This window comes from Drosophila miranda, assembly GCF_003369915.1.
Source record: "Drosophila miranda strain MSH22 chromosome Y unlocalized genomic scaffold, D.miranda_PacBio2.1 Contig_Y2_pilon, whole genome shotgun sequence".
Lineage (NCBI taxonomy): Eukaryota > Metazoa > Arthropoda > Insecta > Diptera > Drosophilidae > Drosophila > Drosophila miranda.
Window position 1 is genome coordinate 20,451,398 of NW_022881614.1, and position 25,001 is coordinate 20,476,398.

The window sequence follows — 25,001 nt, forward strand, 5'->3', positions numbered from 1 at the left end:
CGGCGGTGGCCTGGACAAACATTTGTCACTGGCGGCAGGGACCACCTAACTAGTGTCACAAGACAGTGCCAGGAATGTGGCACTAATGGCCTGCCAGAAGATCTCCTTTCACCCAATCAGAAAAAAAAACATTTTCTTTGAATTTATATATACTTTTTATTTATACCATTTCTCTGCACACATTTGTAGAATTTTTGGAGAAATAAATCGAAGAAAACTAAGCAGAACTTTTACAAAACGAAAATATTGTAAACAATATATTGTTTACGTTGTTTTTATTCAATTATTAGTGTTTCGTTACTCGTTTTAATACAAAGAAATGCAATTAAATAGTTGTTTAAATATTCATATATATATATATACATATATATATAGTGACATATCTGTAGTCCATGCTCCGCATACCCTTGTCTATGTCTATTATCCTGCACCCACAATACTATAAACAATACGACACCCTCAGCTTCGAACCCTCATAAACAATCTCACGCTCGAAATGGACCACGCGTAGCCGATTGCAGGCAATGTAAACAAACACCCTAAACTGGAAGTTGAACATAAAACGAGGGGGAACGTTGTGAGTTGCTGCGGACACCGCAACTCTACGGTTATACCCGATACTAAGTCAGTATGGCTCTCCTCCGGCAGACGCCGCTAATATTAAACGACACGACAAAGAGTGCGTGCGAGAGAGACAGAAAATCAGTCTGAGCGTGACGTCGGTCGCTGCGTAGCCACTGCAAATTGATTTGTTCCTATTGGCTATAAAAATGATCCGATCTAATCCAGATTCAGCAATCTGATAGATATGGTCATTATCTATGATTCTGCGTTTTTAGTTTTCTCGAATGTGCAATATTGTGGATGCAACAGATTTTCGTCTTTTGTGGGGGCGGAAGGGGGTGTGGCGAAATTTTGACACGAAACGGTCAAGGTCCGATATCACAGGAGTGTGGATACCAAATTCGGTTGCTCTGGCTCTTATAGGTTTTGAGATCCTTGAACTCATATTTTGCAATTGACAAAACCGACCATGAAACCTGTGTGTTAGAGAGAGACAGAGCGAGAAAGAATGAAATTGTTTTCTTGATTCTGGCTATAATAATTATACGATCTGGTTCAGATTTTGCACTGTAGAAGATATGGTCATTCTCACCGATTCTGCGTTTTTGGTTTTATCGTATCTTTCAAAATGTGGATGCCACAGATTTTCGTCTTTTGTGGGGGCGGAAGTGGGCGGGGCGAAGTTTTGAAATATTTTTGTAGCAGTGACATATCACAGAAGTCTGGATCCAAAACATCGTTGCTCTAGCTCTTATAGTCTTTGAGCACTAGCCGCTGAAGGGGACGGACGGACGGACGGACGGACGGACGGACGGACGGACAGACGGACAGACAGACAGGGCTCAATCGACTCGGCTATTGATGCTGATCAAGAATATATATACTTTATGGGGTCGGAAACGATTCCTTCTGGACGTTACACACATCCACTTTTACCACAAATCTAATATACCCCAATACTCATTTTGAGTATCGGGTATAAAAAGAAACTAACATGCCGCTAACAGAAATACACCTGAACCAAGCCTTGAAGTCAATCAGGCCAATTCCACCATACGACGGATGCCAAGAACGTCTTAGCTCGTTCATAAGCAGGATTGAGTACATCTCCGAATTGTACCCAACAGGAGACATCCGGCAACAAAGCATCATGTACGGAGCCACTGAGGGTCAACTGTGCGGACGAGCACAACTTTTATCACAAAGCCTACAACCCAACACCTGGACCGGTCTAAAAGCAGCCCTAATAAGCAAATTCAACAACCACACTCCATACGAAACGCTGCTACAACAATTACACGTCACCAAATTCAATGGGAATATTCAGTACCCGAAGAGAGTACTGGGAGTCCGGAGCTACAACATGATTAAGATTATAATCTTACTAATGTTCACCGTCCTACAGTCTTCCGGACAGAATATAGAGATAGATCCCATCAACTCAAGGAATGGATACCATTATCTAACAATTAATATAACAAGAACAGATGAAACATATCAGAGCTTACTAGAACAGGCAACCCAATTTAATAACGAAATCCAAGTTCAATATTTAGTCGAGAAATTGCAACGTGAATTCAACGGCATCAAAATAGCCAAAAGAAACAAAAGAGGCCTTATAAATGCAGTAGGCACAGTATATAAATATCTATTTGGAACATTAGATCAAGATGATAAAGGCGAATTAGAAGGGAAAATAAACAATCTGGCTAGCCACAGTGTTCAAGCTAACGAATTAAACTTAGTAATTCAAGCAGTAAATTCTGGCATAGAAGTTGTCAATAAATTAAACAATGATAATGATAGAAATAAGCAACTAGAGATATTAATATTTAACTTTCAACATTTTACAGAGTACATAGAGGATATTGAATTAGGAATGCAGCTAACAAGATTAGGGATCTTTAATCCAAAATTATTGAGGCAGGATTATCTGAAAGTTTCAGGCTGAAACACATCGATTCAGAGAAATTATTAAATATCAAAACATCTACCTGGTTAAAAACAGACACTAACGAAATACTAATAATTTCCAACATCCCACGAGAGATCAGAAATATTCCTATACTTAAAATTGTCCCATATCCAGATGAAGATAATAACATCCTCACTGACCTAACGCAAAACAATTATTACGTTCTAGAAAACGAGGTATATGAAAAAGAATCAAAACGAAAAATAAATGACGAATGTATTTCAAGTAGAAACAAAATGTCCATACACCAAAGCACACCAAAACTTTCAAATAAGTTTCATAGAACCCAATATATTGCTAACTTGGAAATTACCAAAAACCATATTAAACCAAGATTGCCTAAACCAAGAAATAAAAGTAGAAGGTAACGCATTAATAAAAATACATAATTGCAGTGTACAGTTAAATGAATTCTTAATATCCAACTCCATACCAGAATTTGCACAAAGCATCTACATCAACAATAACGTAACAAAAATTAAACCATTGTCTTATTTGCAAACTAAAGAAATCGTAATAGAAAATACGCGATTAAATAATGTATTACATGTAAGCTTAATACTACTATTTGTCATAATCATAATAGGATTAAGCTACAAATTGTTTAATCTAAGTAAAAGCAATAAGCCTAAAACCGACCCGCACATAGAAACACCCTTAGACGAAGACGAGGAATCCCCAGCAGGCACAGTTTTAGACGCACCTGAACTATATCCAAGGATAATCGCCTGAGGACAGGCTTAAATCTAACAATGGGGGAGTGACATATCTATAGTCACCCACAATACTATAAACAATACGACACCCTCAGCTTCGAACCCTCATAAACAATCTCACGCTCGAAATGGACCACGCGTAGCCGATTGCAGGCAATGTAAACAAACCCCCTAAACTGGAAGTTGAACATAAAACAATAGATGCCGCACTAGAATCCAGCCGCACTAGAATCCAGCCGCACCAGAATCACGCCACTCTTCAGAGATCAATTACTAATCGATTCTCAAGAATCACACCATCCTAGCTGACCAATCAGAGGCCCTATTCTCAGCCACCCCCAAGTAATGCAACACCGATCATACGCAGCGGAAGCCTTTCATCAAAAGCCGCCTTTCCCACATATCGATCGAGTCACGTCCTCCATCCCCGAAGCCGAAGTCGAAGCCAACGCCTCCGAATCCAAATCCGAATCCCAAACCGAGCATCATAATATATGTAAATAGTCTACATCTAAGTTCTGTTCAAGACAAACGTCAATCGCGACACCGTCGGAGAATTCAACCAAAGTTAATTCCGTTCAAGACATCAGACCTCAGTCATCGTCGGGGAAATAACTAACCAATGTACGCTAAGTTTAAGTGAAAGAATAAAACCTTTTTTAAAACTTAAACTGAAGTGTCGCATATTTAACTATATATATATAAGAGATAGTTAGATAGAGATAGAGAGGTAGAGAGATATAGGGAGAGCGAGCGTGGTTCGTGTAGAGAGTGTGTTATACATGGGTGAAACGATCGTTTGCTTTTATACATAAATAATTACATTTAATGCTCGGCTTAGGAATAAAACATATTACAATTTACAATGGTAGCAATGTTAACTTAGGCGTATGATTAATCAATTAATTAAACGTAACTAGTACAAATAAAAGTGCAAATGAATTTACAAATGACAAATGACAATCCGTTCCGATGCGATCCGTTCCGTTCCAATCCGATTCGATCCGATCCGTAGGGTTTAAATAAATAGTTTCTGCTTTTGGTGGTAACAGAAGAATTTTGTTATATTACAGCAACGCGCATGTGTGTAAGTACAGTAGTTCGATCGGAGTTCTTCCTCAACGCCTAGTTAAGTATGTGATTAATCGCTCAATCGGTCAATCGTTAAATGGGCTTCTTGTCTTAAGTACACACTAATTAAATTTTCACCTAAGCAGTTTGCTTTAACTTCTTCGTGTTTTTGCTTTTGTTTGTTTTTGTTTGTGGGGCTTCCTCCTTTTTACATTCATATATATCGAGTATAAACTTGATGCTTCAGTTTTTTGTTTCGCTTTTACTTGACTCCTTTCCGCAGATTTGTTTGAATTTCGCATATTTGGTTTGCTAATTTGTTTGAACTATTTACTTTAAATATTATAATATAAATATATGAAAAACAATTTTCGCGTGCAGTTCCTTAAAATATTCCATTGATCGAGGTTCGTTCGCCTCCCCCCCCCCACCTCCCGTCAAAACGCTCTCATTACATACAGTATGCCCTCCCCTCTGACAATTTCAACAACTTTCTGCATTTGATTAAAAAATTCGGTTTATTCTGAATGGAGCCCCCCCCCCCCCCCATCGTTCTGTCCAAATTCGTTCGCTGGGTGCCTAGTAAAATTCTTTAATCTTGATTTATTGCTTTCTAAATGTTTTTTTTTGTTATCGGAAGTGTTTTTCTGTGCGACCTTGCTCACGCTATCGTTATCGCTATCGTTATCGATTCTTAGTTTCTGCTTGCGTATGAATTTAAACGAGGGGGAACGTTGTGAGTTGCTGCGGACACCGCAACTCTACAGTTATACCCGATACTAAGTCAGTATGGCTCTCCTCCGGCAGACGCCGCTAATATTAAACGACACGACAAGGAGTGCGTGCGAGAGAGACAGAAAATCAGTCTGAGCGTGACGTCGGGTGCTGCGTAGCCAGTGCAAATTGATTTGTTCCTTTTGGCTATAAAAATGATCTGATCCAGATTCAGCAATCTGATATATATGATTCTGCGTGTTTAGTTTTTTCGTATCCTCAATATTCTGGATGCAACAGATTTTCGTCCTTTGTGGGGGCGGAAGGGGGGGGGGCGAAATTTTGAGATAAACGTTTTATAGTGAGATCTAACAGGAGTGCGGATACCAAATTTGGTTACTCTAGCCTTAATAGTCTCTGAGATTTTTGAATATCCCCAGATTTTCGTCCTTTGCGGGGGCGGAAGAGGGTGTGGCGAAATTTTGAAACAAACTGGTCTCGGTCCGATATATTAGGAGTGTGGATACCAAATTTGGTTGCTCTAGCTTTTGTAGTCTCTGAGATCTAGGCGCTAATGTTTTACTCTAAGCAAAGCCGCCCATGCTACGTGTGTGTTAGAGAGAGACAGGGCGAGAAAAAATGAAATTGTTTTCTTGATGCTGGCTATAATAATTATACGATCTGAATCGGATTTTGCACTCTAGAAGATATAGTCATCTTCTACGATTCTGCGTTTTTAGTTTTTTCGTATCGTCGAAATTGTGGATGCCACAGATTTTCGCCCTTTGTGGGGGCGGAAGTGGGCGGGGCAAAGTTTTGAAATATTCTTGTAGCAGTGACATATCACAGAAGTCTGGATCCAAAACATCGTTGCTCTCGCTCTTATAGTCTTTGAGCACTAGGCGCTGAAGGGGACGGACAGACGGACAGACGGACAGACGGACGGACGGACAGACGGACAGACGGACAGACAGACATGGCTCAATCGACTCGGCTATTGATGCTGATCAAGAATATATATACTTTATGGGGTCGGAAACGATTGCTTTTGGACGTTACACACATCCACTTTTACCACAAATCTAATATACCCCAATACTCATTTTGAGTATCGGGTATAAAAACGTCTTCATGGGTTTTTGCTTTTCGTTAAATTTGTTATTTGTTTTCTAAGTGCAATTGGTTTTCGTTTCGTTATAAAATTTTGAAAATATATGCATATATTTATATATATATTTATCGATTTTTGTTTAGCATTTGCTTGTATTAATTCTCATTGCTAATAAATTTAATTGATTTAGTAACCAAAGGTCAGCTGCAAGCAAATGCAATTTCAATTTCATTTTCCATTTCCATTTCAACAGTTTGTTTTTTGCAGTTAATTATGAAACATCAATCAATCATCGATTATCGCTATCGCTATCGTTATCGTTATTGCTATCGTTACGGCTCTCCTCATCGTTTCATTTCGTTTCGTTTCGTTAGCTTATATAGCACATACTCGTAAATAAAAATCTTATTGTCTTTTCATTTATACTGCTACATAGTCAGTTCTGCGAGTTCTTTCCATTCGGCCCTCCGACCTCCGCCGTCTACTGTACTCTGTACTCCATTGGGTGATGTATGGCCTGAGTAATAGTCTTCCTGGTCTTCTTCGCTTCCGCTTCCGCTTCTGTAGTGTGCTTTAAGGCGTGCAAGTACAAACTTCTGTCTGAGCTGAGGTACTGAACAGTAAGCAACTCCGTATAGGCCTATACGAGTATCGATCGCTGTATATATATGTATCAGTTCATTATAAATTGCAGTTAATTCATCCATAATTTGTTGTTTGTTTTTTAATCGTGCCTTAATTCATTCGAAAACTGTTCTGAGTGCGGGTATAATCTCCAAAATGATGATACTACGCGAACCTCCGCTGGCTGTGCAGCTGCAGGCGCCGGCGCTCGTTGTTGATCTTGATCTTGGCGATCCGTATCGACTCGGGCAGCACGGACGTGGGCGAGGTGGCCACGTACCCGCTGACGAAGGTGAGGCGGCTGTTGCTGGTGGAGCCGTTGCCGTTGCCGCTGTCGCTGACGTCCAGCTCCCCCTCGAAGAGATCGGGATAGACGCTGATATTGTCCAGGTTGTCGATGTCGATGTCCCCCGCCTCGTTGCGCACGTAGGTCAGCTGGTGGTAGGGCGTGGCCATCAGCTTCTGGGTGGACTTGCGCAGGGACTTCTTGGTGACTGGGCTGGTGGTCGCCGCCGTGACGGTCCCCCCTCGACTGGTATCGACTGTCGGCGAGGCCTCGGTGAGGGTGTTGTTCAGGTTGCTATTGATGTTCTTGTACACGCTGAAAATCTTGTCTATGAGGCCATGCTGCTGAGGCGGCGTTGCCGTCATCCTCTCCACAGTGGATGTGGATAGGGAGAGCCTCCTCCTGGGCGTCGTCGCGGAAGGTACACGCGTGCTGCCTGTTGGCGGCTGCAGTGGCAGCAGGAGCTTGTGCTGCTGCTGCTGCTGCAACTTATTGTCGCCCTGCAGCCACTGCCTGTGGTTCTCCTTGCTGTCACTGCCACTGCCACCGCCACGATGCCTGCTCAGCTTATGCGTGCTCGGTGCAAGATCAGTCTGGCTGGCGAGAGTGGTGGCTAGCTCCTGCTGCAGCGGCGTCTGCTCTATCACCAGCTGTGTGCCCGCTGTCGAAGTAGTTGTGGCTGCCGTTGCCGCTGTTGCCGCTGATGTTCCTTTGGTTTCATAGTCCGTCGTGGACACTGTCTCCGCGTCTTCCACCAGCTCTGCCTCGTACTGCAGCAGCAGCTCGGTGTCGTTGCCGCTCATCTCTGTCGTGGTGGTGGTGGCCGATGAGGCCTCGCTCTCCAGCTCCGTGATGAATGTGGACCAGGCATGGTAGTTGCTGCTGCTGCTAATACTGTCGTCTGATGTTGCAGTTGTGCTGCTGCTGCTGCTGCTACTTACACCCGCAAAATTTGGCGTAAAGCTATCAATGGTCGACCAGGTGGGCCAGGGCTCCAAGGTAGTGATGCTAGTGCTGCTGGCATTGTAGGGATCCTCGTAGCCCATGCCGCTGCTGCTACTGCTGCTGCTGCTACTGTAGAGGGAGTCGTCGGAAGATGTTGATGTGGCAGCCGTGACTGGCGGCGGCTTTGCCTTTGGCTTGCCCTTTCTTCGTCTCCCCTTGCACTTGATGGACAGTGTGGCTGTTGACCATTTGGTTGCAGTGGTCGTTGCGGATGTGGATGTTGCTGCCGTGGTGGCAGCTGTGGCTGCTGCAGTCATTCGTTTCGTTGGACTAGCTGTGACTCGTTGTTGCAACTGCTCCTTGCGTCGTCGCTTCTGCTTCTTGTCGTGCTGCTGCCGCCTGGCCAGCAGCGAAGGATCATTGTGATGGTGTCGCACTTGATGCTGCTGCTGTTTCTGCTGCTGCTGCTGCTTCTGTCGATTTAATGCTAATCTCCTTTTGTTAGTGCTACTTAGACTATTACTACTATTGTTAATAATAATGTTACTGTTATTATTATTATGGCCATGATGCTCCTGTTGCGGCTGCAACTTTTGATTTTGGTTATTCGATTTGAGGCGATTGTTTTTGTTGCTGCGCGACGGCAGCGGCAGAGGCAGCGGCAACGGCTTTCGGCCATTACTGCTGCCATTCCCATTGCTGGCCATCATCTGGCTGGCGGCCATCTCGCGCCATTTTGGTAACGTGTGCTGATGGAAAAACTGCTCGGCATCGATCTTGTTGAACATGTAGCAGGCATTGTTGACGGTCTTCTTGGGTCCCACGGGCTTACCTCGGTGCGTGAACCCGACACGGCGCTGCAGGTCGACAACGGACCGGAACACGAAATAACCGTGCACGATCGTCTCGTTGAAGTAGCAGGTATCGCGCAGTTCCCTCTGCAACGGAAGAGACGAACAGATATACAATACAGTAGAGATTCAACAGAGATCACACAACTTCCGCACACAGCACACGGCCGAAATGCGGAGGAGCATCGACAGCCCTGATGACAGGGGGGAGGTGGGGAGCTGCTTGCTGTTTATTTATCCGCTTATTTATAAAACACTTGAGATTTCAAAACGACAGCCGAGTGAAACGCGGCTTTTGACTTGGATGTTTTGCATACCCTGTGGAGCCCAGAAGCCGGCGAGGGTAGACTCGGCTGAGCCTAGAGGTCTTTGGGGAACCCTTTTGGAAACCATATCAAGGCTGGATGGTATCTAACTGGAAGTTAGGGTAACCCACGGTCGACAGCCTACCCATCGATTCAGGTGGCTGTGCCACTATCAGCAGTCCCATCTGATCCCATCTGATCCGGCGATTCGATGTGGCAAACGACGCAGATGGCAGCAGATCCGTTCCCAAGCAATTAAAGCTTGTGCCATATTTAGCGATGTTTGCACGCCGAATATTTATGGCGTTTAATTGCTATTTTTGAGTAGCTTCTCACCATCTCGAGTCGAGTGACCTAGAGCCGAGAATAGCAGAGTGTCTCTTGTGTTGGGTAAACAGAACGTTTGTTCTATTTCGAGAGGGGAGCGGAGCGGAACGGATCGGATTGGTGACTCAGGTGCGGTGCCACACATTGACCTTCCCCGACAAATGCTCGTTAGAGCTCCATAAAGTGTTAATATGTGTGCTTAAATCGCGGCAATTATTTGCCCAATAACTCGGCATAGATTTGCGGTCATAATCGCAATCGCATGACAAGTGCCGGCTGTGACCTTAGGGGTTCTATCCCATTGTTTGTCCAGAGCTAACTGTACCGGCTAGCAAAAGTGTTACAATGTCTCGAAAATTGTTCGATTTTTCGATTTCCTCCCGAATCTCAGTTCCAGTTGCGGTTTTGGGGCTGCACGCAACGAGCATGCCCCCAGCTGGGAGCATACCAGCCAAAAACTGTGCCAAAGTGTGCCCCGTAATTTTTTTATTTTTTTTATTTTTTTATTAAGCGTTGAATCCGTACATTGCATATAACGTATCTTAACATCACTGGTAAATAATATTGGGGTAGCCAAACCTAATGCTAAATGCGAGAGGACTTACAAAAAATATAATATTATAATATTGGGAGGGAAACTTAGAGTTGGCCAATAGTTTTGGCAAAACCCAATCTCTTCAACCGCCTCAAAGGCCTGGCAGGTAGTAATCGTCTGGCGAGCATACTATGGTGTCTAATTAGCCTGTCACTGTATCTGCTGTTGTGCCTTCCAATCTGCTCCTCTACTGTATGCAGATTCAAATCCCGATGTAGGGTGGAGCCGCGCACGTACCAAGGGCAGTTCGTTATTTGCCTCATGGCGCGATTCTGCAAGACCTGTATCCGTTTATAGTTCGATTTGGCAGCTATCCCCCAAATCTGCACACCGTAGAGCCACATCGGGGCTACACAGTGTACATAAACTGCTCTTTTGGCTCTCAGTGACATGGTGCTTCTTCTGTTAATCAGCCACCGCAATTGCTGCATTCTTTGCCCACATTTACGAGCCGTAGCTTTCAAGTGTGGACCAAAAGTAAGACGCTTATCAAGGGTGATACCGAGATACTTTGCTTGCTCTGGTTGGTCCAAAGTTACGCCTTCAAACTTTATGGGTGGGGTGTGGTCTATGAGCGCTTTCAGGGTGATGCATGGATTGGTGGTCTTCAGTGGGTTGACTTTTAAATTCCATCTTTTGCACCAAGCTGCCAAAGAGTAGAGGTACTCTTGGAGACCATCTGCTGCCTCAAGGCGGCACTTGGAGCTGTAGAGCAGTGCTATATCGTCCGCGTAGGTAGCAAGCAGAGCCTTACGGAGGGCCTCCATATGTTGCTCGCTTGGGGAGGGTAGATCTGCAGTATAGATAGAGTAAAGCAGCGGGCCAAGGACGCTGCCCTGTGGAACTCCAGCTCTCATTTGGCAAGGTGTTGAATGTGTGTTCCTGAACCTGACCATAAACTGACGTCCTTCCAAGTATGATCGTAGGACACCGTAGTATGGTGCTGGGAACAGTTTTTTAATTTTGCTCAGTAGGCCGATATGCCAAACTCTATCGAAGGCTTGCTGCATATCAATGAAGACTGCATTGCAGTATTCTAGATCATCATAGGCCTGTAGGATGTGTCCTGCCAATCTGTGGACTTGCTCCACTGTGCCGTGTCCTTCCCGAAAGCCAAACTGGTGATCCGGCAAGATACGGCATTCCTTGATTATACTACCAAGACGATTGGCAAGAAGCCTCTCCCATACCTTAGATAAGGAAGACAAAAGACTTATTGGCCGATACGACTCAGGGTCGTCCTCCGGTTTTCCAGGCTTATGGATCATCAGGATTGTTGCTATCTTCCACTGCTTAGGGAAAAACAGAATCCTTAACATGGCGTTAAAAATGAGCACTATGTAGAGTATCGCCCGAGTAGGCAATGCTTTCAGTGTGGAATTGCACACTCTGTCAATGCCAGGAGCCTTCTTCCTCGGTAGGGACTTGATGACTTCAACAATCTCCTCAGCCCTGGCTGGTTTAATGGGTAAGGCCATTTGTAGAGGTGTTTGCAGACTATCTTTTGTCTCTTTGTACTGCGCCTCCGTGGCGAATTGGTAATGGGTGAACCTGTCCCCTAAATGATGTGCAAACGAATTGGCCTGCTCTTCTTCGTTTCTAGCAAGTTCACCGTTGGGACACCGGATGGGAATCTGTCTGAACGGTTGTCTCTTAAGAGACTTAGTGGTCTTCCAAAGCGAATATCCAGCATCCACGGTGTAATCCATGGAAGCAAGCTTTTGTTCAAAGAAGTTGCTTCGAAGTTCTCTCAGGGTGTTTCGAAGTTGCTTGGCAGCCCGGTTCCATAGAATTCGGTCCCATCGGTCTTGAGATCGGATTGCGCGTCTGCTTTTGTGACAAAAGCTCTCTGGCCTCTCTTGTAAGAACTATTCCATAGGCGGCGCTTGTCGGAGGATGCGAGGGCGTTGAGGCAGCAGCAGCCATGTGTATACTCTCTGTGATGTTATCTACAGCCATCTCGATATCTTCCTCAGAGTTTAGCGTGACGTTCAGTTGAATCGACCTCTCCAAATGTTGCCTAAATGCGAGCAGATCAGTGTGCTTGGTGACTAGATGAGGGCTTGGATTTTCTATAATGCCATCTGTTTTAATGCTGATGACTAAGGCCAGATGGTCGGAGTCCAGATCCCAGCTCTGACTTATTGTTGCTCGAGAATCCGGAATACCATGATGTACTGCGAAGTCTATGCAGGACGGCGTGTGATTGAGTACATATGGGTACCTGGTTGGTGATCCAGTTGCAAGGATCTTAGCGCCAGTAGCAGAGATGGCTTCCGCTAGCTCTCGCCCCCTAGGGGAATTGTAAGTGTCTCCCCACAGCCAGTGTCGGGCATTCCAGTCACCACCAACCAAATACCTTTGCCCGCAAGCACGGAGTGCATCGATGTAATGTCTTTCCTCAATCCTGACTCTGGGAGGGCAGTAAATGGCGCTGAACTCCACATCGCCCAGTCCTGTGGCTACTTTTACTGCTGACATTTGCATGCTGCGTGTCTCAATGACCCTTTGTGGAAAATGACGAAGCGAAGTCTTAACTAAAACCGCAACTCCACCAACGCTATTATTATTCCGCGATGTCTTGAAGGCTGGATAGAAGGCATATCCATGTATTTTTACAGCTGCCCCTCTTTTAATTCTGATCTCCGTCAAAAGGAGAATGTCAACGCTATTCTTGTGCGCGAAGAGCTCAACTTCTTTTGCTTTCCCTGAAATGCCGTTAGCATTCCAGATGAGAACCTTTAGTGGGTTCATTGAGATGCTGAAACGTTGTTCTTGAGCTGAAGATTAGATCCAGCCCATTGCTTAATCGTGTTGGCCAATTCAAAAACCATTTTTTCAAGTTTTTCAAGGCGTTGATTGGCTTGACTATTATGCTGCTGCTGTTCTTGCTGCTGTTGCTGTAGCCACATAAGAAACTGCTGCTGCTGCTGCTGTTGGAGCTGTTGTTGCCATTGTTGAAATTTTGTCTGCTGTTGTTGTAGCAGTGCATGAACTTCATATGAATTCTGTTGCTGGTTATTCAATCCTTGTGGCTGATGCGCTTGTAGACTATGAAAACGACGCTGAGCAGGTGTAGCAGGTATTGCATTTGAATTACCATTTGCTACGGCAGCATAGGAGGCTCCTGTATTACTTCTAGTGCCTACCAAAGGTTGGTGCTGAACAATATTTCGCTGGTGCTGCTGTATTGTTGGTCTATTAGCCCCCTTTTTGTGACTAGACTGCAAGGTAGGAAATTGTTGCTGGTCTCCAGGAAGTGTGGTAGAGTAAGCATATGCCACTTGATTATTTAAGGGGACATGACCCGTCCTGTTCGTATTAATTGCCTTCTTTGCGGAGCCCATTGATCGGCGTAGAAACTCCTGATACCATTGGCATCCCTTGTAACTGGCCATATGGCTTCCAGAGCAGTGAATGAAGGTTGGCTGTGCATCTAGGGGGCGTGTGCATTGTGAGGTTTGGTGATTTTCACCGCATCTGGCACAGTTGTGATGTCGGCGGCAGTATTTGGCTGTGTGGCCGAAATCCTGGCATCGACGACATTGAGCAATCTCTGTGGATTTTTGCATCCTTTCAATCCTTATTTTTTGGCGGCAAAGGGTCTTGACTTGGTAAATTTCGTTAATTTTTGCACAAAGCTTAATATTAATGAAAAAAATATTACGTTTTTCGTCCTTGTTAGTCCTTGAGCTTGGATTATGGATGTGAAGGACCTCGAAGCCCAACATTTTAAAATCGGCGGTAATATCATTGTTTAGGGTGCTATGATGTAGGTCTCTTACAACAATTCTATGAGGCTTTTCAGTCTGCAATTGGTATGTGTGGAATTCTATTCCAATGGCATCGAAACAATCCACAATTGCTCTATAGGTATCACTGTCTTTGGGGAGGATTCTGACCGTTTCCCCCTGGTTAGCTTTGACGACAACGTTATTCAAATTTGCAACGTCCTTTATGACATCAAATAAGTCATTTAAGTTGCTAATATTGACAACTATTTGCGGTGGTTTTGGAGGGCCTTTAAGCTGATTACCAGAGCTCGTTGATTCTCCTTGAAGACACTGGTCTGTATTAACTGCTTCATAAAGGTGTTCATCCAGTTGGTCATTTCCAGCGTCTGCATCTACATTCATCCGAACTTCCTCATTATTACTATCACTTGGGATGTTCGTGTCAAGAATGGAAAATCTGTTGTTGGTGTTTGCCTGTTGGCTTGTAGTGGGGGGCAAGCCCAGGTCCCAGCCGCCGCTCCCTCGTTTAGATTTAGATGACAAAGTCTGATCGTTTTTTCTTTTGCCCGTTCTCCGTTTTTGAGCCTCCAGAAGTCGTTCGGCAGCAGTGCGAAGTGTTTTTGCCTCAGTGTCCTCGAAGCATGTGGATATGGAGTTTTCTTGGCTATCAAAGCTTAGTGCAGGGCAGATACTGCTTATTGTAGCAGTTGCCATGGTGTAGGTGGTGTTGTTGGTGGCACTAGTGAATGTTACTGTTGTTGTGGTTTCTGTGCATGTAGAGCGTTCAGCCTCTGAACGGTACTCAGAACGAATCTCAGAAGGTAAGTTGCCTGATATTAGAAGCATTCTCTCATGATCAGTCCGCTTATTTCTAAGCCGAGAGTCAGATGAACTATTCGCATTCATTATACCGTAGCTGATAAGCGAAGTTTTTATTGCCCCTCTTGTGCGGCTGTGCGCAGACTGAGGGGAATGTCTTGCCCGAAGGGCAGTGAATACAGTTGTAAAAACGTTCACAAATGTGTTTTTTGTTTTTGTCCAATTGCCGACACCGCACAAAGCAGCACCCGAATTTACGATGTATGCTATTTTTAGCACACAAGAGAATGCTCCGCTAAAGCAGAATAAAGAAAACAACTTTGTACAAGCGCGACACAATCGATCTCTATGAAAGTTGATTCGACATCCACTTCGCCGGGCCCCCAGGGAATAGGGAAGAGAGGGGGAGGGGCTGAGGGACTCCTACGGGCGAAAGTTCTAAAACCGGTGGGTTGAGGTGGGTGTCTTTATTGTGGTGGAATAAACGACAAAAATTTAATAGCTACCATGTGGATTTTGATACGCATTTAACATTTTGGGAAACTTCTAGTTCTGTGCGTACACCCTGCCTACTGCACCGATCCATCCCCCCAGAGCTCACACACGTGAGGTGGCTCACCCTTGTTTCCCTTCTTTGGGTCCGAAATTCTGTCCAACACGCACTGCTGTGGAAAAGCCAGGAATATTATAAGCTTACTTTGAGTATGTGGAAGCCTCAACGAAGCACAAAATAGAAGATTTGAGCATTAGCTGATCAGAACAGACCGATAAAATGGCAGTGCAAGCTTCCCGTATTATGGAAGAAAATATTTAATTCGGACGGATTGAGTAAACAATCGAAGTGGGTGTGAAGTAACTTAGCGGAACGCAAGTTCTCCATCTCTTTCGCGACAGGACAGTCCCGCTTGGGACTGTAATTGTAATCCCCGTAATTGCATATCAAATTGTTTCGAATTTTGAAATTACCAACAAATATTGTAATAAATATTTTGTTTACACTGCCTGACAGAATTGGTGCAGCAGCAGCAGCAGCGGCGGTAACAGGTTTACGAGTGTTTCGGACCCGGACCCGATCTCCCCGGCCATGTGTATGGTATTGTGTATCCAATTTGGCTAAATCGCTCAAAAGCATTGTTATATCGTTTGCATTAAACCATTATGTGGAACATGTCATAAATTATAGTGTTTGCACAGTTAGTTTGCATAAAAACAGATCGAGAGGGGGGGGGGGGGGGGGGGGGAGAGGGGGATCTGCGTTGCAATTAAAATAGTTGCAGCTGGCCTTGGCTATGGCTCTACGGCCCATATAAAGAGACAAAACAAATGTGACTATGGCCATTGCGGGCAATTTGCTTGCACCAGAGACCACCCCTCCCCCACATACATTATCTATCGTGAAATTCCGTTTGATCTTATTGCTCTCTGGGGAGGTACCCAAGGGCTGAGTCAGGGGTTGCCTACTTTCAGGGAATCATCAACGTCGGATCACTCGATCGCGGCCCGAGGTCGAAGGTCAATCTGTGTACTCACCATGCCAACTAATCTCCAATTGTCGTTGAAACACAAATACCTTTGGGTTTCTTTTGCGTACAGTGCTATTTTGAATTCGTTGTTCACATAATCCGGGAGGCCGACTATCGTTATATTTTCTGTAAAAATAAAAAACCACAAACAATTAAAGATTTGTCAATATTTGGCTGCTAAAACATGGATAATTAAAGGCAAACATCAGCGATTAAGCGGGCCGAAAGGTTCGCATCGAAGATTTCCAAAAAGCATTTCCCAAAATAGGAAGCAAATGCCTCAAGTAGCGCCAAGGTGCGCTCTCTTGCCGCTAATTATAAACCAGCAACAACAAAGTAAATCCAGTGCATACGAGTACGAGTACGAGTATATTGTACATATCTACGCTCGGCATGGCCTCGCCAGGCTATTGAACTTCAGGGCTGGGCGAAGGCAGAGGAAGGGAGGCGGTGGGGCAGGGCAGGGCGGAGGCAGAGCTGGGCCGGCCACAAAAGTCACTAATAAGAAAAGCACTTGAAAAGCCAGAGAAAAAGGCAACATGAAGAGAATAGCCACTCGAGTTAGATTGATAGGTTACTCTGGGTTCAGCCCAGAGTCTCGGTCGTCTCAGTCATCGTCGTCTGTCGTCTGTCGCTGGCCGTCTGCCTGCCTTCTGGCAGTAATTAAATTTATGCACAGAAATTTTTGGTAAAACATGGGGTCTGTGCCTGGGGCATGGGGCATGGGGCATGGATCTACTGGAAGCTCTCATATTTCATAAGCCCGGGCCGAGCTGAGGGCTTGAGTGACTTTGTGCTTCACCCCTTTGGCCGCCGGTGGCAGCCACTTGTGGTGCCCCAGGCAGGCTCCTCCAGGCAGCTCCTTTTGTTGCTGCAAGAAGCATTGCCTGCCCGTGATTCATGCGCCCTCTGGCTCTGCCTCTGCCCCTGGCTCTGCCGCTGCGACAGCTTATTATACCCGATACTCAAAATGAGTATTGGGGTATATTAGATTTGTGGTAAAAGTGGATGTGTGTAACGTCCAGAAGGAATCGTTTCCGACCCCATAAAGTATATATATTCTTGATCAGCATCAATAGCCGAGTCGATTGAGCCATGTCTGTCTGTCCGTCTGTCCGTCTGTCCGTCCGTCCGTCTGTCCGTCTGTCCGTCCCTATTAGCGTCTAGTGCTCAAAGACTATAAGAGCTAGAGCAACGATGTTTTGGATCCAGACTTCTGTGATATGTCACTGCTACAAAAATATTTCAAAACTTCGCCCAGCCCACTTCCGCCCCCACAAAGGACAAAAATCTGTGGCATCCACAATTTTAAAGATACGAGAAAACCAAAAACGCAGAATCGTAGAGAATGATCATATCTTTTAGAATGCAGAATCTGAATTGGATCGTATTATTATTATAGCCAGCATCAAGAAAACAATTTCTAACACACACGTAGCATAGGCGGCTTTGCTTAGAGTAAAACATTAGCGCCTAGATCTCAGAGACTATAAAAGCTATAGCAACCAAATTTGGTATCCACACTCCTAATATATCGGACCGAGACGAGTTTGTTTCAAAATTTCGCCACACCCCCTTCCGCCCCCGCAAAGGATGCAAATCTGGGGATATTCACAAATCTCAGAGACTATTAAGGCTAGAGTAACCAAATTTAGTATCCGCACTCCTGTTAGATCTCACTATAAAACGTATATCTCAAAATTTCGCCACACCCCCTTCCGCCCCCACAAAGAACGAAAATCTGTTGCATCCACAATATTGCAGATTTGAGAAAACTAAAAACGCAGAATCATAGATAATGACCATATCTATCAGATTGCTGAATCTGGATCAGATCAGATCATTTTTGTAGCCAAAAGGAACAAATCAATTTGCAGTGGCTACGCAGCGCCCGACGTCACGCTCAGACTGATTTTCTGTCTCTCTCGCACGCACTCTTTGTCGTGTTGTTTAATATTAGCGGCGTCTGCCGGAGGAGAGCCATACTGACTTAGTATCGGGTATAACTGTAGAGTTGCGGTGTCCGCAGCAACTCACAACGTTCCCCCTCGTTTAATTTTATGTTGATGAAGCTCATTGCTTGCATATTTGATTAGCTTTTGGCTGTTTGTTGGAGCTCTCCGCTCTCCTCTCCGTTGGAGTCTTGGTTCATGTTGATGGGCTTGTTTCATGCTTTTGACATTATACATCAAGATATGTGTTTTTTTTATGACCTGGCACAGCTGGAGGGCCTCCGAGACTTTGATATTTATAATCTTGGGGGGGAGGGGGATATTCGCAATACGGATTATCGTGGTCTTCTGGCTTTCTGTCAATGAATGCCCTAAATACCCGCTTAAAATGGGCACCACTTGGAATTCTATCTCCGGCCCAGAAACTAAGAATGTAAATCACTTCTCCATTAAGAGCATCGATAGCATCTATTGCTTCGGGCCTCAGGCCTCAACGAAAACGAATACGATCCGATCTGATCCGATAGGAACATTCCATTCGACCATGACTAATAACTTAATTAGAAACCCCGGCCAAGACGGAAAGACTTGACTTTTAATAACTCGGCAAAAATGCGACCCAATCGAAGCTTTTTATGGACTGAAAAACCAACCCCAAAAACGAAGATCCATAAAAATTCCAGAGCCTAAAATGCATTTGATGGGCCGTTTTTTTCTTCTCTCTCTCTCGGTGAAAAGTTTTCGAAACGAAATGTTTAGATCTGAAGGGACTTTAAAAATAAACCTTTGGGCTTTTTACCCCCGAAAAAGATGTTTGGAGCGTGGAGGGGGAACACCTTCAATGTCAAAGTCAGGGGGGAGGACTGTAGAATCGTAATCGAGTTCAGCGATGATCTAATGGAGCCACAAAGACCGCAAATGGCAGTGCAGTACCGTTGCCCATTGCGATTGGACCTGTACTTCCTGCTCCCATCGTGGGCCGTAGACCCCATAGGACAGAGGGGGATAAACAAACAAAAGACTGAAGCGGGAGAGGCGGGGAAGTGCACTCACAAGTGCAAACTCGCAGAGAGTGCTCCATGCACCACTCCAAGCTGCACCACTCCGCTGTCATGTGTCGCCAAACTAATGAAATCAACGACGGGGAATGTTGTGAGTTGCAGCGGACACCGCAACTCTACAGTTATACCCGATACTAAGTCAGTATGGCTCTCCTCCGGCAGACGCCGCTAATATTGAACGACACGAGAAAGAGTGCGTGCGAGAGAGACGAAAAATCAGTCTGAGCGTGACGTCGGGCGCTGCGTAGCCACTGCAAATTGATTTGTTACTTTTGGCTATAAAAATGATCTGATCTGATCCAGATTCAGCAATCTGATAGATATGGTCATTATCTATGATTCTGCGTTTTTAGTTTTCTCAAATCTGCAATATTGTGGATGCAACAGATTTTCGTCCTTTGTGGGGGCGGAAGAGGGTGGTGCGAAATTTTGAGATATACGTTTTATAGTGAGATCTAACAGGAGTGCGGATACCAAATTTGGTTACTCTAGCCTTAATAGTCTCTGAGATTTGTGAATATCCCCAGATTTGCATCCTTTGCGGGGCGGAAGGGGGTGTGGCGAAATTTTGAAACAAACTCGTCTCGGTCCGATATATTAGGAGTGTGGATACCAAATTTGGTTGCTCTAGCTTTTATAGTCTCTGAGATATAGGCGCTAATGTTTTACTCTAAGCAAAGCCGCCTATGGTACGTGTGTGTTAGAGAGAGACAGGGCGAGAAAAAATGAAATTGTTTTCTTGATTCTGGCTATAATAATAATACGATCCAATTCAGATTCTGCATTCTAAAAGATATGGTCAGTCTCTACGATTCTGCGTTTTTGGTTTTCTCGTATCTTTAAAATTGTGGATGCCACAGATTTTCCTTTTTGTGGGGGCGGAAGTGGGCGGGGCAAAGTTTTGAAATATTTTTGTAGCAGTGACATATCACAGAAGTCTGGATCCAAAACATCGTTGCTCTAGCTCTTATAGTCTTTGAGCATTAGGCGCTCAAGGGGACGGACAGACGGACGGACGGACAGACGCACAGACGGACAGACAGACATGGCTCAATCGACTCGGCTATTGATGCTGATCAAGAATATATATACTTTATGGGGTCGGAAACGATTCCTTCTGGACGTTACACACATCCACTTTTACCACAAATCTAATATACCCCAATACTCATTTTGAGTATCGGGTATAAAAATCATAAAATGCTAAACTGCACAGCATGAACAAAACCGAAAAAACAAAAACCGAAAAATCCAAAAAACCAAATAAAATACCATCCGAGGTGGGGCGTCAAAGTGTCGTGCCACGTATTTGCGGCACATGTACGAAAAACCCTCGAAAAACAACAACGACAGCGACACATCTTACGATCCACATGGAGATGGTCAACAACGTCACAGTCTCACACCGGCTGTTCCCCCCCCAATCAGGTTCCCACCATGCCTGCATCTCCATTCGATTGGTGGGCGTTGCCTGGGGGCCTGTGATAAGCATAAATCTCTGCTTATCGATCTCTATGATAATCAACAGGCCCCTCCCCCCAAACACAAATATTATCCTTGGGCATGGACTGGGCAGTCCATTGACCTGCTGGTCTCTCGTTCCTGGAATGTTGTCTGAGGCAGCGACTGCATTCCCGGAACGGAACCTTTCCGCTGACGACTCCACTCCGAGGCGTCTTAGATTCCGTTTACCCTGCGTTGGGGGGGGGGGGGGGGGGGGGGGGGGGGCCTTTTTGAATATATGTACCCTCGCACCGGCCACAGTCACAATAAACATTCTGCTCTACGATTTGTCACAAGCTGCAACTATCGGCATCGCCATCGGCTGGCTATCGTTGCAAGTCCACTCCTCGCTTATGGGCGTTTTGTCACGTTTCCTGGAAGAAAAACCGTTTTATTTGCTCGGTGCCAGCATTTCGGTTCGGTTTGTTTTGTAAGCCGAGAGCCGAGAGCGGAGAGCCGAGAGACCAAGCTGGGCGAAAGGAAAATAAACTTCAACTTGAGGCAACTTGAATGCACCCCCCGTACACCGTACCCCCGTCTGTGCCTCCATTCATTTATCAGTTGCTGTTGGGCATCTCTGGCCTGCCCCAGCAACAGCACCAACTACAATTTGAACTGCCCTAATGCTAATTGCATGGGCACGCCCAGCCCCCAGACCCCCAGCCCCCAGCCAGAGACCAACTTCAACTGCAATTCCCCTCGAATGCCACCAAATTAGCGCCATTTAATGTGGAGCGTACTCGGGCTTTACGCCCGATTCTTCCACTGACGGCACTCCTCTGGCATCGCATTGCATCGCATCGCGCCGGTGGGGCAGAGCAGTCGGGGGTCAATGAGTTAATTAGCGCACGATTTGTCGCCCCCACAATGGCGGGGCAGGGGGCCAGCACTTCATGTGGGTGGCTGCCACCGACACTTGGGAGAAAGAAAAGAAAATCTCTGCTTTTATTGGAATCATCGTTTCCCCCATTTCTGGGTCACACTCAAAACAGACCCAGACGTCTGTGTGCGTCTTTTATTTGTTTATAATTTATGTTTGAGTCCGATTGAATTTTGTGGTCCACCAAATCAAGAGAAAGCCATTAAAATTATAGAAAAAGAATTTCTGATAAATGTGATTAAAATAGCCATCAAAAAGTGAAGGAACCGAAATACGACCACGAAATTATTGCTCCAGTCCCAGGTGGTTAAAGAACCCACAAAATGAAGAGATATTTTATAATCGAAGAGTGGCATCACATTCTTGGGTATATCGGATACACATATCCCATGCGATAAGTTTTGCATGCAAGAACCTGCCGTACAGTATCGATGACCACAACGCAGCGGACCACACAGGCAGTCTGCTGGGGTTATTTACAGTTAATTGCTGCTGCTGCCGGCGACTGGGAAGTGGAGACTCGCCCGGACTGCCGACTGGGGAACTCGGGAACTACACTAATTGCGGTTTTATCTGAGCAAGGACGTTGGCCAAAACCCCACAAACTCAGATTGAAGTCAAGTCAAATCAAGTGGAAGCGAGACCCAGTCCCAGACCCAGCCCCAGCCCTTATCCCAGCCCCAGTCCCAGTTGAAATATGTGCAACAAAGTCCGAGTGTGGCACTGGATATACTTTTTTATTAATTAAGTGCAAACGTAGTCACTTACAGGCCGTTTAAACTGCGTGTCAGCCAACTTGAAATGGCCCCGGTAATGCGCCAACAGGCAAATAGAAAGAAAATCCGAAAATATATGCACATGCGCCTCCAACGACAACAACAACGAAAACAAAATTGTCAACCCGGGCGCATAGATTTGCCCCCAGGCAGCCCAGGCCCCCCCGCTCCCCGAGACACTTGTTTACGCTTTTCGGTTGCACGTTGCAACAGTGGTAGGCCGTAAAATTTATCTGGCTTCCTTTTAATCGTAACTCGCGGAGTTATTGTGACAATTTGCATTGTTTCTCCCCTTGGTTTCTCATATTTTTCTCAACATTTTCCATCCATCCATCTGGCCGCCATTGCGGCACTGTGGGGAGGGGGGGCAGGGGCAGGGGCAGTGGCAGGGATACACTCGCAAAAGCATTGATTACTTCACTATAAATTAAGATATAGTTGGCCAGAGATTTATGGCGACAGGTGTTAATATCCCCATCGATTGGCCAATCATCGTAATTCTCCTCCGAAGGAAGTCTCGCGTGGGCGCAGAAATTAGTCAACTAATGGCTTAACACGACGATAAAGCCATGTTTATGGACACTTCTGCACGGTGTCCAGTCGCCGGTGTCCGTGCATAAATATCGCGAATTAATTTTGCAGAAAATTTGTTCGATAATGGGATCTCTGTTCACTTTGGAATGGAAAGGCTCAAGAGATTGGTGTTTGGTTTTGGGAAAGGGAATTCCCATGAATTCCTAGATCTCAAGAGGGGACCACCCAATGGATCGAGGAGCGTGACTCTGCCACTTACAACACAATTATCCTTAGAGCAACACGAAAAAAAGGACTGGCCCGGGGCCTGCTCTGGCCCTTTAATGATGCCATTCATTATTAACTGAAATGACCGAGGCATCCCACCTTCCCACCTCCCCCTCCCCGAGGGGGCAGCTCTTGATTTACGCTCTCCCCTTCGGCTCGTGGGCCGTAAAACAAAAGTTTAGGACCTTCCTATGATCTATGCAGGGCGCCGTCTGTTTTTTGGCCCTGAGCAAAAGTCAGACGTGGAGAGCATAATAAAAACGTCATGTCCTTGTCCGCTTGGCCTACGACTGTGCGTGTGTGTGTGTGTGTGTGTGTGTGTGTGTGGCTACCAGGATCATTCGTAGGTGCCAAGTGCCGGCTGGACTCCGTTCCCTACTTTTATTGTCTGTCATTTCTGTTTTGTTCGTTTTGTTTTATTGTTTTTTCGCGCGTCATTATTTCGACTTTAGCATTTGTTTGTTTGTTTTCCAGTGCCCCTGCCCTGCCCTGCCCGGGGCTCTCGTTGGTCCTGCTCTTGGCCATCCATCTTGGCCCTGTCTCCCTCTCTCTCTCTGACATTGAGTGACATTGCTGGTCGTCCCTGCTTCCGCCTTAATTAAGGCTTCAGGTGTAAAGTGCTCATAAAACAGGGCCCACAGATCAGGGCACCCTTTAGATCTTCTACTTTTGATCAAATTTCAGTTCGATTCTGTGGAAAATAAACCTGATTTGTGTGGCACTGAACAAAGGTAGGGGTAGACCTCTGTTTACATCTGCTTCTCTGCTGTTCAATCATCGTTTTGGCTTCATTCCTGCCTCCTTTTGGCTTTCATAATTTGCACTAATCTTCCGCGCCTGAAAGTCAATGTCCTAAGGCCTTTTTGAAGTCTTCATTATGTTTTATGTGGCCAAAATGATCTCTGGGGCGGCGGCTGTGGCAGCCCGCTAAGAAGCGTCAATTTTGGCTTGCTCTATCAGGGAGGGCCAGGCTATGTTCATGGCTATGTTAGACCACAAATGAAGTGCATTGAATGCACACTCCCCGTCCACCCATCCACCCATTACCCTCCGCAATTACCAGCACTACAAATGTACGAGTCGCTGGCAAGGTGTCGGCAGGCACGCATTGTCATCTAACAGATACTTGGATATCCCAGACGGGGAGTGGGGTTGTGGCCTGGGACTGGGGCCTGGGGCCTGGGGATTGCGTGCCGCTCTTGGAAAAAGCCGGAGACACGCAAGGCAACCCCGAACCGCCTCCTGCCATTAACAACTGCCCAAAATACACAGGTATTTTATGATTTAAAGCTCCACTTGCATGCCCCGAAATGACAAAAAGGCGGGAGGGGGGGAATTGCCGCTTGAGTCATGCGAGGGGGCATGGGGCAGGGGCAGGGCCGTCTCCTCATCATAAGCTCATTAAACGGTAGTAAGACGAGTCGATGCGATATACACAGACTGCAGGACCCGTCCGACATTTGCGTAGCTGCGTAGCACGCGATGGTGCCCCTCTGTCCCCCCCTCTCTGACATTGCCCCCTCCTTTTGGGAGTTTACGTAATTGGAAAGTAGCGTCAGAAGGGAGAGAGAGAGCTGGGCTGGCAAATCAATTGATTTATTTGTGCGGCACGACAAATGAATGCATTTCCGTTCTGCCACAATGGAATGACAGCAGCAAAAAGTCGCCAGAGATTGCGGCATTTCCTACTCAACGAGTCAAAGAATTTAAGAGGAAAATGCTGGAAATACACTCGGAGAGATTCGGGGAAAACAGCACATTCCAAAGCAATGGATTTATGGATTTGATGGCGCTCTTAAACTGGGAGAATGTCAATGGCAGGACTGCTCCTCTCCCTTTTGTTTCAGGACCTATTACTCCTCCCTTCT

General features: G+C 45.6%; 1 protein-coding gene across 3 annotated transcripts in view; it reads right to left on the minus strand.

Annotated features, from left to right (window-relative positions):
• Window positions 1-6,113: 6,113 nt before the first annotated feature.
• The window catches only part of LOC117185809 (putative GPI-anchored protein pfl2), a 45,661-nt gene continuing 26,773 nt past the window's right edge, over window positions 6,114-25,001 (minus strand). For 2 of the 3 annotated variants that reach the window (XM_033397956.1, XM_033397957.1), the window contains 2 exons: window positions 16,168-16,286; window positions 6,115-8,944 (listed from right to left, as the gene is read on the minus strand). In XM_033397956.1, coding sequence (XP_033253847.1) covers window positions 6,941-8,944; window positions 16,168-16,286 — 2,123 coding nt within the window. In that variant the 3' untranslated portion in view covers window positions 6,115-6,940. Of the gene's footprint in view, window positions 8,945-16,167; window positions 16,287-25,001 lie in introns of all 3 variants that reach the window. The other variant, XM_033397958.1, reaches the window with a different exon arrangement.